The 16,523-nt window shown below is 43.8% G+C and overlaps 1 protein-coding gene across 16 annotated transcripts in view; it reads left to right on the forward strand.

The window, feature by feature from the left end:
- Positions 1 to 16,447, forward strand: part of NFIA (nuclear factor I A) — a 406,668-nt gene extending 390,221 nt beyond the window's left edge. For all 16 annotated transcript variants that reach the window (XM_064429047.1, XM_064429049.1, XM_064429048.1 and 13 more), the window contains one exon: positions 9,239 to 16,447. In XM_064429047.1, the coding sequence (XP_064285117.1) occupies positions 9,239 to 9,256 (18 nt within the window). In that variant the 3' untranslated portion in view covers positions 9,257 to 16,447. The remainder of the gene's footprint in view (positions 1 to 9,238) is intronic.
- Positions 16,448 to 16,523: the final 76 nt, after the last annotated feature.

Here is a 16,523-nt window from a genome sequence, read left to right on the forward strand (position 1 = left end):
CCTGGAAACAGGGCGCGCTGGCGCAGGCGAAGTTCAGAGGGATCACATGGAAATGAGGGCTGGCTGCAGGCTCCCGAGGAGCGGTTTATTTCCCTTAAACCTGAACTTGAACTTGGGAAGGCGCAGCCAGAGCCTGGGCCGGGCTGAGGGCGGCCGTGAGGGGCTGGGAGCGGGGCCGCCGCAGGCCTCGGGCACCCACCCTGGGGGCTGGGGGGTCCCCAGGCACTCAGAGGCTTTTGTGCCGTGTCCAGGGGGGAGCTGTAGTCCGGGGAGCCAGAGGGTTTTGCTTTCATCCCAGCAAAATGCTGGAAAGTCCCGTCGCAGCAGTGCGTCTGCCGTCCCAGTTTCCACGGGACTTCCCGGCATGAGGTTATAAGCGGCTCCAAGTCCCCGTGCACGTGTTGTTTCATAAAAGGAAAGAAATGAGTGAGATCTGCTGTAAGAAATATGGGATTGTTGCACTCCCGAGCAAATTTAACCGTGCCTCCAGCTGAGAAAAATACGGGGCTGTCTAAAAACGAGGTGTAAAGTGCAAAACTCAGCCGCACTCGAAGCACATTTGCTTTTACCTCGAAATAGTAGACGTAAACCGTAAACCGTGAGGAGGGTTTAAAGTTGGTTTTGTCTCTTTGATTCCATGCATCCCGCTGTTTCCTCCTTCTCTTGCAGAAGTATGTACAGAAAAGGAGAGCGAGGTGCTGATGCTGGCGGTGTCACCCAGGTGTGGTGGCAGAGGTGGCTGCTGTCCCAGCCACAGGCGTGGGGCAGCTTCCTCCCCTGCTGCCCACAGCTGGCCTTGGCTAGGGGGTCATATTTTGGTCATTTCTGATTACTCCAGAACAATTTTGGCTATGTTTATAGCAAAACTTTGAAAGGATGAATGGGCGAAAAAAATCCCGCTTGGCAGTAACTCAGGAAATATCTACAAAGATGTTCTTTCTGGAGCGAGATCTTATTTCAGGGTTTGTGTTAGGATCATTTTTATTCTGTGACAGCACATAAAGAGAGGGGGACAGAGCAATGAGGTCTGGCATAGCTAAAATCCCTTCTGTGTGTGTGAGGTTATATAGTTTATCAATGCAGAAACCACCACGGGCTTGGAAAAGTAAACAGCTGGCTTGGGTCTGTGTGCTGCACTTCGGAGTTGTCTGCAGGATTTAAATGGCTTGCCTGCGATTTTCGGAGGGGGGCAAATATATATAGTTTTCCTTTCAAACATGTCAGAAGGTTTTTTTGCAGCCGTTTGTTTTCTCTGTTCTTTTTCTGTTTGTTGCGATTTTCCTTTCTGATTCATTTTGGTTTATTTTGCTTTTACAAATGGCTTCGCTGCCATCAGCAAGTCTACAAATAAATTTAGAATATTTTTTTTAAGAAAAAGTTCCTAGCCCACTCAGAAAACCTTATGGCAGCGACAAATATCAGAGAAAGCCATCGTCTCTCTCAAAGATTTCATCTCACCCTCCACTTAATCCGCTTGCTGTACCTCAGATCTCAAGTAACTTTCATACTGTGGGCTCACTTTAATGGATAGAATCTATTTTTCATGAAAAAAGCAGGAAATAAGCTGTCTTTCGTACAAAGATTTACAAAATGTAATCATTGTTGAAATATTCTCTTTGAACTGCCTTGTCCGCAGGGGTGTCTGGCTCCCAATACCCCCGTTTCTTTAGAACACCCTTACAAGTTCTTCTGGTAGATCAGGTACACTGGTGGTTCTGGTCTTTGATGTCTTGAATGAATGAAAGAAAAGCATAATAAAAGAGAGCTGTTGATCAAGCATAAAATACTCTTTAAGCTGACAGAATGGCAGAGTTAACACATTCTAAGCTGCTTTTAGGTTTTTCCTTTTTTCCTCACATTTTCCTGTGCTTTGTGTACAGTGGGGGTTTTTATTTTTTGAAAAGTCTCTGATCTATGTAGTATGCCGTCCTCTAACAAAAACCAAAATGGGATTGTTTCTCTCTCTTTCTCCCTTTCTTTTTCCTCTCTCTCTTTCCCTTCACTATCTTTTTTTTTTTTTTTTAAACAGCAAGGGTTGCAGTTTAGCATGGCTGCAGTCAGCTTTCATCCGACCAGGCAAAGTTTAGAAGTTATTTTGCAGATTTCAAAGTCAATTTACTAACAAATAAGTGAACTTCATTGCTTGTTTTTTTAGAAAGCTGGAGGAAAACTGTAACTGGCAAAATGTTCCCCAAGTAAAGGCAAGACCCTCTGCCTAAAAGCAATTTTGTAAACCAAAAGACGGGCAGGAAAATGACCTCATTGTGAGAGAACTTTTCTTTTAGAGGCAGAGAAAAGGGAAAGTTTTCTTCCTGTAGATCTAATTTAGATTTTAAGTTCCCATACATTATTTATACATCATATTCAGAGTGCCAGCCTACTCTGCTGACTGGGTTACATTTCAAACATTTGCCATTGATAAGTCTTTGCTGTATTATATTCAGGCTAAATGCGAATATGTCATAGCGCAGTCAATCTTTAATCCGCTGAGCTCCAGGTCGGGACAGCAGGGGGTCCAGCACTCAGAGCATTGGTTTATACTTAAGAAACATCTGGGGCCAGCTGGGACACTTTACTGGAACATTCAGATGTCTGGAACAACAGCAGGAGTTACTGTATGAGTGTGTTTTCATAGGTTTGGGAGGGTTTGGGGTGACTTATTTAAAAACACTGGCTTTTCCCAACTTGAGGTTTGAACCCAAGCAGAAATCTTGCCCGAAGTGAGTTTGTTGGTCCCAGGAGAGAAGTGGTTTTGGACTACTATACATTTTTAATAGTCAGCAGGCAAAAGTGCATATTACAAAATTATTGCACGTAATTTAATGCAGTTTGCCACAACTGGCATTCCCGCAAAAACTATTGGATGCAGAGCTACTGTACACATTGCCTGGAGACCAGTGTCCCTCCTGGGACAGGTTTTATCTGCCTCCAGACAATATAAATGTGCTCAGAGTGGGGCGTGTGACTCTCCCCGGTGAGGATGTTGGACAACCAGAAGATTCTCTCACTGTTTTATGTCCCTTTGGGGATGACCAACATGCTACTTACGTCCCTGTTGGTATTTCAGCCTGGAAAATATAATTACTAAATAATTAATTCCAGCTCTAAGAAAATAACTTCCATAGGCACAAAGGTGACCTTGTCTTTTATATTCACCTTTCGGTCCTACACAGTAGGATCAGATTTTGGGCCTGGAGAAACTGTGGAGGAAGCACTAAGAAGAGTGGGATGAATTCAGATGTGGGGTAAACCAGAGGCAGTTGCTGTGTCTGCAGGAGCCCTCCAGCCAGTCTCACCAGAAGCTGAACTGCCACTGTCTCCCCTCACCCTGGCAACCCTTTTGAAGTGGCATCAAAGGCCCAGTTTTGTCCCCTTGCTTTCACACGATGCACCGTGGGGAAGAGCCTTCCCGGCACCTCTCACAAGGTGATGCCAAAAGGCCCAGTTCACTGCCTAACTGCTCGCATTCTCCTTTTATCTTTGCAACCAGAAGGACTCGTTACCCCAATTCACCTCCCCGGGGTTAATGTTCGTGAGAGCCTCAAAGTTCTTGAGGTGACTGAAATGTCATCCCCAGACAAAACAACGCTCCGCAGTGAGACCTCACAGGTGCCAGCGGTGGTGGCGTGGGTTCAGCTGGGCTGCCCAAACAGCCGCTTTGCCGGCGAGCTCTAAAGCTGTGGGGTTTTGTTTTATTTAGGCTCTTATCACAGGTGGGTTTTCCCCCCCGGGCCCGTGCAGCGATCGCTTCCTGCACGCGCCCGGGGCAGCAACGGCCACAGCAGCCGCGTTTGAAGTCCCGATGGCAGCGACCCGTCCCACCGCCGGGCGCACAAACCGGGCTTCAACCTACAGAAAACGGCTATCACTGAGCGGGTCTGAGCCCTGAGTGGGTACGGGGAGGCCAAAGCTGCTGTGAGTGGAGTTTGTCAGAGTTTCAAATGTGTGAATGTCCTTAAATAACCTACATCGCCCGGAGAAATAAGCCAACTGTCACACCCAGTTCTGGATTCCACATTAACAACCTCCTTCCGCAGCGTTAAACTTTGCCCTTGAGGACTTTTGTTTAACTTCTTAATTTGAAAAACAGATAGGGAGGGTGCACAGCCCCGGCTTTCTGCGCGAGCTGAAAGGTCCCATTGTTGGGGCAGGAGATGTGCAGGTAGAAGCAAATGGAACAAGTTTGGGTTGGATTGTCGTTCTGGTTGGAAACACGTGAGCGGTGCTCGCGGCGAGGCTGGGGGTGAGGGACGGCGTGCAGGAAGGCTGGTTTGAGGAGGTTTCCATAAACAATGGGCCTGTTCCTGGGCTCCTGACTCAGGCAGAAACTGCTGCAGGAGTCAATGAGGCACTTTGTTAAATATCCAGAATCATTGAATGTTTCATTGCTGTTCTTCCCGTAGAAAGGAGCTGATTGTCAGGAGTGGCGGGAGGATTTTTGTGTGTCTCTGCTATCTCCAGGAGTGCATAAGAAACAAAAAGACCTGCACTATCAGAGAACCGTAATTGCCATCTCAGACTTCCTGTTTAGGATTCAGTCAAGTAGATATTGTTTATGGATCATAAAACCTTACTACTGTGAGGATTCTCAAATACGAGTTTCAACTTTCATGGTGCTGTAAATTAGGGGTGGGGGGGAAAAGTGTGATAATACTCCTCGGAGAACAGTAAAATAGAGCTCTGCAATGGTTAAATGGAATTTTATAAGCACATTCAGTGTGGAACTGTTTTGCATTACATGAGTTGAATACCTTAGAGATGACACACATCTGCAGGCACTTTATTAAATCCTTAGTCAGCACTTTTCAACCTGATGAGATTACTTCTTCATTTGACTGGAGAAAGGGAAGCAAAGATCTCGTACCGGACTGCAGAATTCTTTCTGATGTTTCACCTTGAGCACTGGAGAAGGACAGCGAGATGCTGGGCAGGACAATACAGACTCATAGTTGCACTAACTGTGTGGCAGCAATTTTACTGAGCTGGACCTTTAGCTCCAGTGGGTGCATTTAGCTCTAACTCGCTGAGAGAACAGTACTGCAAAGCAAATAGAAGGGAAATAAAACACCGGCTCTTTTATGAAAAAGCACGGAGATAATATCATCCTGACCGTACTGTGATAGGGCCCATGATTTAAATGGAGATTTTAAATTAAGAAAGGCAACACCGCCTTCTCCGAGTGGGTGCAGTCGGATAGGTTACAGAACTGCAGGGATGAAATGGGTGAGGTGCTGAGACATTGAGCAGCACTCTAAAGCAAGGCACAAAATACTTCAGCCATCTAAATGTAGAGATCCAGGCTTCTTTTTTTTTCCATTCTAAGCTCCCTAATCATGCAAAAAAAAACCCTTGATAGGTCCCAGCTATCGGGTCTCCAAGTGCCTAATACGCTTCCTAGACGTTTTCATTTGAGGCCGGAGGTCTCCTCTCCCTAGCAGAGAAGTTTCACAGGTGCTCCAGAGGAACAATGGTGCTCTTCAGCCCTAATCCTGCAAGACTTAGACGTGTATAGGAGGCTTGAGGGGGATATGAGATCTTAATATTAAAATGATTAGCAGAAAAAGGAGGATCATTCTGTGTGTGCGCTTCAGCTGTAAGATGCTCTAAATTAAACCGGTGTCCCGGGAGCGGTGCTGGTGGGATCTGCTGGGTAAATGCGCGCTCTGTCTCGCTGTTCTGCTGCCTCAGCCCATAAAACATCTCATCCAAGTGGGGCTGCAGGAGCAGGCGGAGCGGGACGCAGCTGTTGGCGAAGCGCTCCGAGTTTGGGTCCCGTAAAAGCAGCTTTTCACTCCAGGCCGTACAGAGCCCTGGCAAGGAAGTTTTGAAAGAAGCGTGCGGTTTGGTTTGGGTCTCTCCTGTAAGGGTTAAGTTTTTCATTGGTATTAAGGCCGAGCAGTGTCTGCAGGAGTCATATTGACACCCTAGTGCATGGTAACTCTACTCCTTTATTGACATGTTGCTAGTCAGGAGCACAATAGCGCTCTGTGTCTGCAAATCATTGCTAAAATCATCTCAAGAAAAAAAAAAAAGTTTGAAAGCCCAACGCGAGACAAAGGCCCCAGAGCTGCACTGCGCCGCTCAAAACTCCCGAGTCAGCAACTTCTATTGATTAAAAACTAACCTTTAAAGTAACTCGCAGAGTGTGTGGTTAGCATTTAAATTTAAACATGTCATGAGTTGATTTGTGTTACTGAATACCAACTCCGAAGGAGTTACATTCACATCAGATTTTTTTTTTTCTAATTCCCTTAAGCAGCTAAAGTATTTCATGAAATGTCAATAGGGCAGGGGGGAAAAAAAAGGTGTTTTGGAGGGAGGGGACTCGCGCCCAGCCTCGCCGTTTCTTTTCCCATGCAAATAGTCACCCCAAAAAGAAAAGTGTGGGGAGCGACACACAATAATTAGACCTTTGTCTAACTTTCCCAAGTGCCAGAGAAAGACAGATTAATTAAATATACAACAGTGTTGGTTTTTGGAGTGGGGGTCTCTCTTGCTGTGGAGGTCATAAATTAGGCAGAATAAATAGTTCAGTGTGTTGGGAGCGGGGCTCGACGTCAGCGCGGCTGGCGGCGGTGGGAGGGCGCAGCGCCGCGCTTGCGGATGGCGGTCACGTCTGGGGCTGTCTGGTTGCCCTTAGCAACGAGACATGATGTAACACCGGGATGAACTTGAACTTGGGGGACTTGAAAAGGGAACAATAGACCAGAGCAATCAATAAAGCCTATTTCAGTGAAGGATTACAGAGCCGCTCTGGGGTAACCTTGTCTGCGAGGCGCGGGGTGAATAGCGAGATGCGTGAAGGAGCGCGGGGCGGCGGGGGACGGACCGACGGAGCGGCCGGGGCGGCCGGACACACGGACCGAGGGGCGGGGGGGCGGCGGAGCCCGGCGGGCCACGGGACCCCAGCGCCGCCAGCCCCGGCCCCGCGCGGCCCCACCTCCGCAACCTCTGCGCTTCCTTTATTTTTTCTTTTTTTTTTTTTCTTTTTCTTTTTTCCTGGCTTTTTTTTTTAAAGAAAAAAAAAAATCAGCTTTTGAAACGAGGGAGGAGTGGCGAGGGCAGCGGCTCCCGCCACCGGCGGGCCATGTGCCGGGCCAGCGGGCACGGAGCAGCCGGACAGCAGAGATGGGAACCATCCCCTGGAACTGTTCAACCCTCCACTCCACGGCCTCGCAGCCTTTAGCCCTTCCACTCCGTCACCTCGCAGTTTTAACCCCTCTACTCCATCGCCTCTAAAGTTTTTAACCTCTCTACTCCATCAGCTCTGAGTTTTAACTTCTCTGCTCCATCACTTCACTGTGTTCAGCCCTTCTACTCCATCACTTGGCAGTGTCCAGCCCCTCTACCCCATCTCCTCTCAATCTTTACCCCCTCTGCTCCATCACCTCAGTCTTAACCCCCCTAACTCTCATGCTGTCTCAGTCTGTAACCCCTCAACTCCATCACCTCAGTCTGTAACCCTTCTTCTCCTTTACCTTGCAGTTTTAACCCCTCTGCTCCCTCCCTTCTTGGACTTTACCCCCTGTCCTCTCCTCTGGGCAGTGCCACCGTTCCCAGTCTGGCCAAAAACTGTCCCACTCAATCAAAAAGCGTGAGGGACAAGCCTGAAAAGTTTGGAAAAGTTGGGAGCTGGCAGTAGCCGGAGGTGCTTGTGGTGGTTGGAGATGTCTCCAGCACAGCACAGCCCACACTCCACGTCCCTGCACCCACCTAAAAATCAGTAGGGCCCCGCAGTCAGGGAGGAGAACGGGACTTGGCTCCGCTTCACGAACCCTGCCAGAACTTTCCTCTGTTTATAAACTTTACATATGAGAACTATTTCGTTTAATTGCAGCCTGAGTAAGTCTAAATATAAAATCTGTAGGCAATAGATGGAGCCGATATGGGACCGGTGTGTTTGTATTCAGAAGGGCGAGCGGAGGAAGAGTTAGTTAATGAGGTGTATTGGAAGCAGGACAACTTCTCCAATCCTGCTATTTATTTTACCGGTTCCTACCTCCATGGCAAGACCACATAATCTCCAAGTCCCACATGAAACTTGCCTCAGAGTCTTCCGTAAATGTTCATAAGTCCTCCCTGAGCTGATTGTGCTATCAATCACGTCAGGGGCCGAAAAGGAGCGGAGGAAAAACTTGGTAAAACTTGTCATCGGTCCGTGCGCGCGCACGGACGCACCTCATATATTACAGGAGCCCCAGCAAAAAACGGGGGGTATCAGCAACGGCTCTTTAATACCTGAGTCTTTCTTGTCGTATTACTTTACTGCAGGCTGAATAGTTGCTGCTTGTTGGTGTATTCCCACAGCAATATGTCATTGCCAAGGAGCATCCCCCCGCGCGCACGGTCCCAGGGCCTAACACTGCTCTCATTCATGGCAGGTTCAGGTTGGGCTGACCCTGCCGGGGCCGGGATGGGCTCTCCCCGGTGCAGTGGCACTGCCCCGGCTCCAGCAGAGCCCACTCCAGCTTCCCAACTGTGTTTATTTTCCTACGGAGGAGAGAAATTGCTTTCTGTGCTCCGGGCATCTGCGCCGTTGGGTTAAGGACGGTATTGTTGCGGGGCTGAATTCCCTGGGAATTCCCTCCCTATGGGAAAAAGAAGAAAAAGGAAAAAAAATATTTTCCCAAAGAAAAGCTATTAGTTGAGGCCCACGTTTTGTTTTGAAACACAAGTATGGGCAGAGGTATGGGACATTTTCACTGATCCACTTTCTCCCAGATTTGCTTTATCCTGGCTTTTCTGTAGCGATCCACATTTCTCCTAAGAAAACAGCCCTGTTGTTGAATTTCTGTGCATCTGTTCCAGCGAGACAGTTGAAGCAGGGCAGTATAAAGCAACAGATGCTTATGCTGGCACATGCCTAAATACCCAAGAAAACCCCGACTGCAGGGTGATAAATGGCACAGAGAGGCGAATGTGTATCGCCTTTTCAGGGGATTAGACAAAAGTGAACTGGAGGGATCTTCAAGCCATCATCTATTAAAAAGATTGATAACTTGTAACGTGACATGACCCCCGCGTTCATCTGTAGCTATGTCCAGCGACTGTCGGCGAGGAAAAAAAAATATATTGATTTGTACAGTATTTTTAATTAAGCTTTGTAATTAGGTCAATTCGTCACGGTCTCAATTAGCCCCCCTCTTGGCGGAGGAGGCTGGCGGCCGTGCCCGGAGCCCTTGGGGAAGCAGCAAGAGCGGGCGGCCGGGGCTGACGCTTCTGCTTTCTCTTTTTGCAGTCCTGGTACCTGGGATAAAAGTCTCCGCTTCCCACCACGCACCGGACAGACCACCAGACCCCTTCCCACCTCTGTAACACGGAAGCAGCAGCAACGCAGCGCAGCGACTTCACATCGGCGGAAGGGGAGGCGAGCAGACACCGACAGCAAACTCGTACATGGAAATGGCAAACGTTATGGTTGAATGGCAAAGGCCGTAACTTTCTCTCGAGATTTGATTTTAATTTTTCTTTTTTTTTTAATTTTTTTTTTTTTTTTAGACAACTTTAGGACTGTTGTAATTTCTCATATGGTGCTGGAAATGGTTGGGCTTCATAACTTTTGAAGTGTTTCATTGGTAGTGTAAGCGTTAGGTGACACTGAGTAGAACTAGCCTCTGCTGCTGCTTACCAACTCGCTGTTGTAACACACTTTCCATATGGAGCCTAACTGTTTTACAGTATCCTCATCGGATTTTCCCATACAGGTGTGAGACTTCTTGAGAAATCATGAAACACACTTAAACTATAACTTTTGTAGTAGCTGAATTCTGCAATATATAACTTACCGGACAGACATAGAGCATGTTTTTTTTTTTTTTCTGTAACATATCGGGGAAAAAAAAAAATGCAGGTTTCTTTTTTTTGTTGTTGTTGTTGTTGGGGTTTTTTTTCTTTTTTTTTTTTTTTTTACAGTCGGCACTTAGAGATGTAACATGAACCATAAGAGCATTGTCAACAATTTTTTTCCACTCGATTGCAGAGCGATTTAAAACATCAAACTACTACTATTCACTAAAAAAAAAAGAAAAAAAAGAAAAAAGTTTGAAATGCTGCACTTACATTTAAAAAAAAACATTTTTCAACAATTTTCAACAATTACACAAAAATTCACGCAGAAATGGGGAAGTTGGTCTGTTTTGACAGAAACTGACAGGAATCAATCAAAACAATCGAATTTTGAATTGAGTAAAGTGCAATTTCATTGGATAGCTAAATATCTTTGTAAGATAGAGATTGTTGAAAATTCTATTTTTGTTTTCCAAGTCCTTCCACCCCAGGACTCTAAATTATTGGGGTAAAAAACAGCCTTGCAAGAAAAAGGGGAGCTATTTTTGCTTTTTATGTTTTTTATTGTTGAACTTGTATCCCTTTAAAACTGAAGGAAAATTAAAAAAAAAAAAACAAATCTAATGGTGCTTTTACCACAATATGTTAACTACATTAAATGCTAATTAATCATTTTCTGTTATCAAAGCACATAACTAAAATGAAATCATAATATCTGTTAATTTTATAAGCTAAAAGTCACTATAATGGATTATGCCAATTCTGACAAATTTTACGTGTTTCCGGCAATATAGGGTTTATCAGTTCTCAAACACCTTGGGAATAAGATAGAACGGTCCAGAAAGTAAAACACCTTTGTGTCCCTGAACTGGTACATTTTCTGGACTGTGAAGAAATCATTACAGAAACGAACGATGCTGATCTTCTTACAACTTATGCCAGTTCAAAGCAAGGGCACTTGCTGAAGAAGAAAAAAAGAAAAAAAACAGACAAATAAGTAGAAAATGAAAAAAAAAAAAAAAAAAAAAAGAAGTTTGGACCCCAAACGTCCTGTATCTTATGTACAAAAAAAAGGAAAAAAAAAGAAAAAAAAAAGAGTGCAAGTGATTTTTTCTATCAGACAGCGGAGCACCCCTTTGCTTCACATGCAACTTTAAGAAGGTTTCCTATACTATACATATATATACGTTCTGGTTGGCGAGTCCAGCTAATCAGAGAAAGTCTCTGCATGTTCTAGTGTTAGTAACTAATTTTTATATAGTTAATGTAGGGTAAAGTAGAGTGCATTAAGACACAATATTGTAATCCCTATTCCAGGCACTTGCCTTTAAACTATGTTTGTTCGACCCTTCAGAAGGGTTTCTACTACTGTCCTATACAATCAAGTAACTGAAATTCTTGGGAAGACACTTTGCTCCTCATCTTTTCCCTGAAACGATGTTTTGTTTTGTTTTCTTAATTTGCACGAAACAAAAAAAAAAAAAAATTCCATATCAATGTGCCTTGCCCTGGATAGCGATTATTTGTGGAATTGTTGCACATGTTCCTATATTGAAAGGGGTTTTTCCCTAGTCAAGCATTTGGAGACACTTTTTGTAAATGTGACTTTTATGTCAGCCATTGTCAGTTCCAACATCTAGAATTAAATAGGATGTTAGTTGTTCCGCAGATAGGAGTAGTGTTTATTGTCCTGTATGGTCAGTGGCAGTGCTATTCTGAGATCTGTAGATGCTAGATTATCAGTATTTTTGGATGTTGCTGCATTTTACCTTTTATTTGGAGTCTTCCTTTTTTTGTTTTGTTTTCTCCCAGATATATGAAAATATGCAATACCTGCTTATATCATGTAGAAAAGCTTAGCAATTATTAATTTTTCTTTTAATTTTTTTTTATTTGACCAAAGTTGGTGCTGCACTTGACGCAGTGTGTTTTAGGTGTTTGTCTTTGTACTTTTGTGATTTTTGAATGCACATGCAGGAAGGGCTCTTCTTAGAGAAGCAGTCAAACTGTGAAGCACTAAGCTGAACCCTGCTTCAAGCAATTTTTGTTTTACAACTGTTCCTTTCACAAGCAAGCCTTAAAAAAAAAAAAACAACTTCCTTTTTCTTCAGATCCCACACCCATTTTTATTAGCAGACTGCAATCAATCCACATTCAATAAAAGTATATAATGCCCATTTTTATATGCACGTTTTTAAACTTCCAAGTTCTGAAAATTGTTTACTGGTTATTCTCTATTTAAGGAAAAAATAAAATGTTTTGGATTTTCATATGTGTCTGATAAGTGGTTGAGTAGTCATTTTGCTCTATTGTATTGTGTGATTGTTAGTATATGGTATCACATCCTCTAGCCAGCATCCTTTGCCTTCCCTATAGCACTTAGCTGGGCATTACTTTATTAAGACATATGTGCACTAAAAAAAAAAAAAATAGCAGCTTTCAGTGCTTCACAGTGAAGGGAAAAAAGCCTAGACAAACATTTTGTCAGAACCTTGCTATGAGACAAGGTATTACCAGTAAATTGGTTGTATATACAATAAAATTGCACCCTTTTTTAAACAAAACAAACTAAGCAATAGTTTGGGCAGTTAGTTGTTTTTAGTGAGCATGTTGTAGTCATGGCTGCAAAGAGAGAGAATTAAACTGCCCACTCAGAAGATATGTAATTTGTATGTTGTATAGTTTTATTGATTACACTGATTTATTCTACCCTATTTTATAATGCAGGACTTTTGTAATGTTGTTTAAATGAGGAAAAATTTCTGTCAAATTAGCTTAGTGGAATTTCTGATTGTTCGTTATAAAGGCAGCGTTCATAGAATTGCTTTTTTTTTTTTTTTTTCCTTTGGGAACTGGATTTAAGTTAAAAACTTTCCCGTTTCCTTTTTTTGTATGTATTTAAATACAGTTATTTTTCTTCTCTCAATGGTATAGCATATTCCTATGCTTGAGAAGTATAGGCTACTGAAGAACCATTGTAAATGGACATTACAGGTATGCTGTATTTTTGAAGGTATTTTTGTCATATTAAGTTTGATGACGCTAAAGTTAGGGAACTCTGAGCAGAATTGCGAGAAAAAAAAATGTTTTAAAGGCTTTAAAACATTAGGTAGGAGGTCAAGGGTGTTAACCAACAGGGGTTGTAAAGTATTACACACTAAATTCAGTTTGCGTTCACCTTCCTCTCACGCAGGAAACGCGGCAGTTCCGTTCTGTGCAGGTGTAGAGAACAAACAGTGTTTTAGTCCTCCTTTAGAGGAGCGGGGAGGCGGGCAGGGATGGGCAGGAGGGATGGGGCATCCATCCATCCCTCCATCCACCCACCCACCCATCCATCCATCCCTGGATGGTCCCGGCAGCAGCGGAGCCCCGGCCCCGCGCCGGGCGCTCCTTCGGAGTCACCCAAGAACTTTTTTTCCTCCCCGCCTCCTTCTCTCCAGAACTGTCAGACGCACAAATTCTCTGACCTGTGCCCACCCCCGCCCACCCAAAATTAAAGCCCTAGGGATGGCTTAGCGCGAATTGACTTTTTCCCAAGTTAATTCCTTTCTTTTTTTTCCCCCTCTTTTTTCGGGTTTTTTAAATTTTTTTTTTTTTTTGAGCGAGGGCACTTGCTTTTCTCATGCCGCACACCCCAGCAATGCCATTATTATTTATTCTTCTTCCTTTATAATAAAAAAAAACTTTCGGGCTTCGAGTTTAGGCAGCCATGGTACACTTTGTCTCTGTTGCTTGTTCCCCCTCCCCTTGAGGTCGAAGGGGAAAAGAAACACCAAGTTTTCTCAACTCCACAGTATTCAGTCAGCCCACAGGAATATGCAAAATCCCTCTAACATTTTTTTTTTCTTTCTCTAGTTCTCTTTGTTCCGTATATTTGCAGCTTTGTAGTAACAGTGTTATAAAATATTTACTGTACAAAAATACAAAAAAACCCAGATGCATAGCCTAAAACAGGTTTTTTTTCCTTGTGGTGAATTATTTTTTTTTAAGAATGTCAGTTAATATTGTACTTTGCATTGTGTCTCTGGAAATATCTTTTTTTTTCTTTTTTTTTGTTGGTAGAAGGCCTCCATCGAACAAAATTAAAACCATAACCGGCATGACAATGTAAGGAGAGCTTCAATGGCACCTAAACAATAAATAAATAACAAATTCAACCTCATGAGGTCTGTCGGAGGCAGGTCTTGTGAAGTTAACACTGCCTGCTAGGCAGGATTTTCATTAAATCAAGCTTACAATGCCAATTTTGTCTTGAAGTCAATGCATGTATTACTGTTTGACAGTAAACCCAGCTATGCCATCATCAAGTCCAAGGCTGCGCAATAGTCTAATTAGTATCGAGTACATTTTCCTTTTATTTTTTCCAATAAAAAAGCAGTGGGATGAAAATTGCTTTGATATATAGCAGGTAACATTGAAGCTATTCCATAGCACTTAACTGTAGTGAATACTGTGTCACCAATTCTGAAATCAATTTAATGTTTAATGCAAATCCATTACATGGTGCTATTACAGGCTGGCAAAATGATTTACAAAAATGTGACAACTTGGGCTCAATTCACTCTGCTTTCCAACAATGTAAATGCATAGCAGTGTTTATCTGCATGAAAACTATGCACTAATCTATCTGAAAAAAAAAAAGAAAAGAATATATCAACTTTGGTATCTACTTTCCGTTTACTTCGATCCTTGCCTTTTCGGTCATTGTTATAATGCCAGCTTTAGGACAGAAAGAATTATAAGAAAACCAGCATAATACCTGATATATTAAAATGTAGTGCCTGTGAAATCTGTATTATATTGCTCTTCTGAAGTAAGATTTTTCTACACCGGTAGCCTTCGCTGTCTGTCAGAACCTTCTGATATAGGTGATGTAAAATAACCGTACAATATTAATGCATGCTATTCCATAATGCTTAGTAGCTGTATGAATATTACTCAAAGTTATGTTAGTCTTTTTTTCTGACTTGGTTCTTGTCAGATAGGTTTAAAGATATTTCACTGAGAACGCAAATTCTGTCTTTATTGATTTGGGGTGTTTTCAGTATTTTGGAGGTATACATTTACTTAAATTCAGTATTACTTGTGTTTTGGGTTTTTTTTCTTTTTTTTCTTTTTTTTTCCTTTTCTTTTTTTTTTTTTTTTAATTTTTTTATTTCCTAGAGGGCAGGACATGGTGTTTGAGACCAGAAATCCGTGCCTGGTAAGATTTTCGTCTCGAAAAGCTACCCTAAGAATTCAGAGAGCTTGCTCTGAAGAACAGTTCAAATTGAAGGGACAGTCCTTTAAACCCACAAATGAGACCGAGCTCATGTTGCGAGAGATTTCTTAATGGGCAGCGGTGAACCAGGTACCCATGCTTGACCCTTCTTCACACCAGACTTCCTCATATAGAAAGAAAAAAACCCTTAAAAAAAAAAAAAAAAGAAAAAAAGAAAAAAAAAACCTCATGTGGTTGTTTAGTTTCATGCACAGTTGCAATATTTTTCTTCAAACAAACTCTGTACAAAACTTTGGGCCCGATTCATAAAAGCTCCTTTGCTATTAACACGGGAGGCTGGTGGGCTCCTCTCCTCCAAATTGAGGGTGGGCTTCGCCCTGGCGAGCCCCGCTGGCCCTGCTCTCCCTCCCCTTCCCCTCTCCGCCTCCCCCAGCCCCGCGGAGACCAGGAACCGGTGGGAAGGGGCCGTGGAGGAGGCGAGGCAGCGCAGGACCATGCTCCGAGCCCCAGAGGTGCAGGTTGGCAGGAGGAAAAGGGGGAGGACGGCTCCGGCCGGTGCCGGGGGCTTGGGACACGGCGACTCGATCACAAAAGAGATCTTGTCCGCACCAGAACAAAACGCGCTCGATCGCTACCTCTGAGCTCTAGAGAAACCCTCCGTCGGGGCGAGCGCTCGCCCGCAATGTGAACTTTTGTACTTTGGATGCTTTTTTTTTTTTAGGGAAGACTGTTTTCCACTTAGTTAATCTTCTATGCTCGAGCATGAACAAAAACAATTGTGTTGGGTGAAATCCCCCCCCTTTTATCTGCATCCACAAATTAATATGAGGGGAAAAACAAAAAGAAGATGAGTTTCTAGACGGAGCATGGTAGGGCGAGAGTGCCCGGCTTGGCATCCGCCACCGACGCCGCTCGTCCTTGTTGCAACTGCTGCCTTGGGGACAGGGCCACGAAATTCTTGGGAAACACAATCAAGGAGAAATCTCCATTTTGGCCGGTTGTGCAGGTTCTCCTGAACTCTGCCTCAGCCCAGCCCCGTCCCTCAGCGGCGGGTTGAGATTTGAGGCGCTAAAATTTCCACCGGCCGTGTGAAAGATCTGCTGCAAATTCACTTGACACCCGTGTTAATACCATGTCGTGTTCATTTTTTTTTATGAGTCAGGCCCCTCGTGCCTCTAGTATACTTGTATTGACTCTCATAGTTACCATTTTAGTTTTACTGTGTTCTGTGAAAAAAATTGTAATTGGTTGAGAATCACTGTGGGCATCCATTCTTATTCAACTAAGTCTCCGCAGGTTTTTTGAGCTGGTGTGGATTAGTTTAACTCTTGTATTCAACCATTAGTGCTACCACCTTCTCACATTACAATACAATTACTGGAAGCAAGTACTGCATTTCCTATGCAACAAAAAAGGAAAATAAAAAATTGCTAATGCTAACAGGCCGTGTTGTTATTTACTCCCACCGGGCGCGGGGTGGGGTTGCGGCTGTAGGACCGCGGGCATCGCCAGCCAC

This window comes from Passer domesticus, chromosome 7 (assembly GCF_036417665.1).
Source record: "Passer domesticus isolate bPasDom1 chromosome 7, bPasDom1.hap1, whole genome shotgun sequence".
Classification (NCBI taxonomy): Eukaryota; Metazoa; Chordata; class Aves; order Passeriformes; family Passeridae; genus Passer; species Passer domesticus.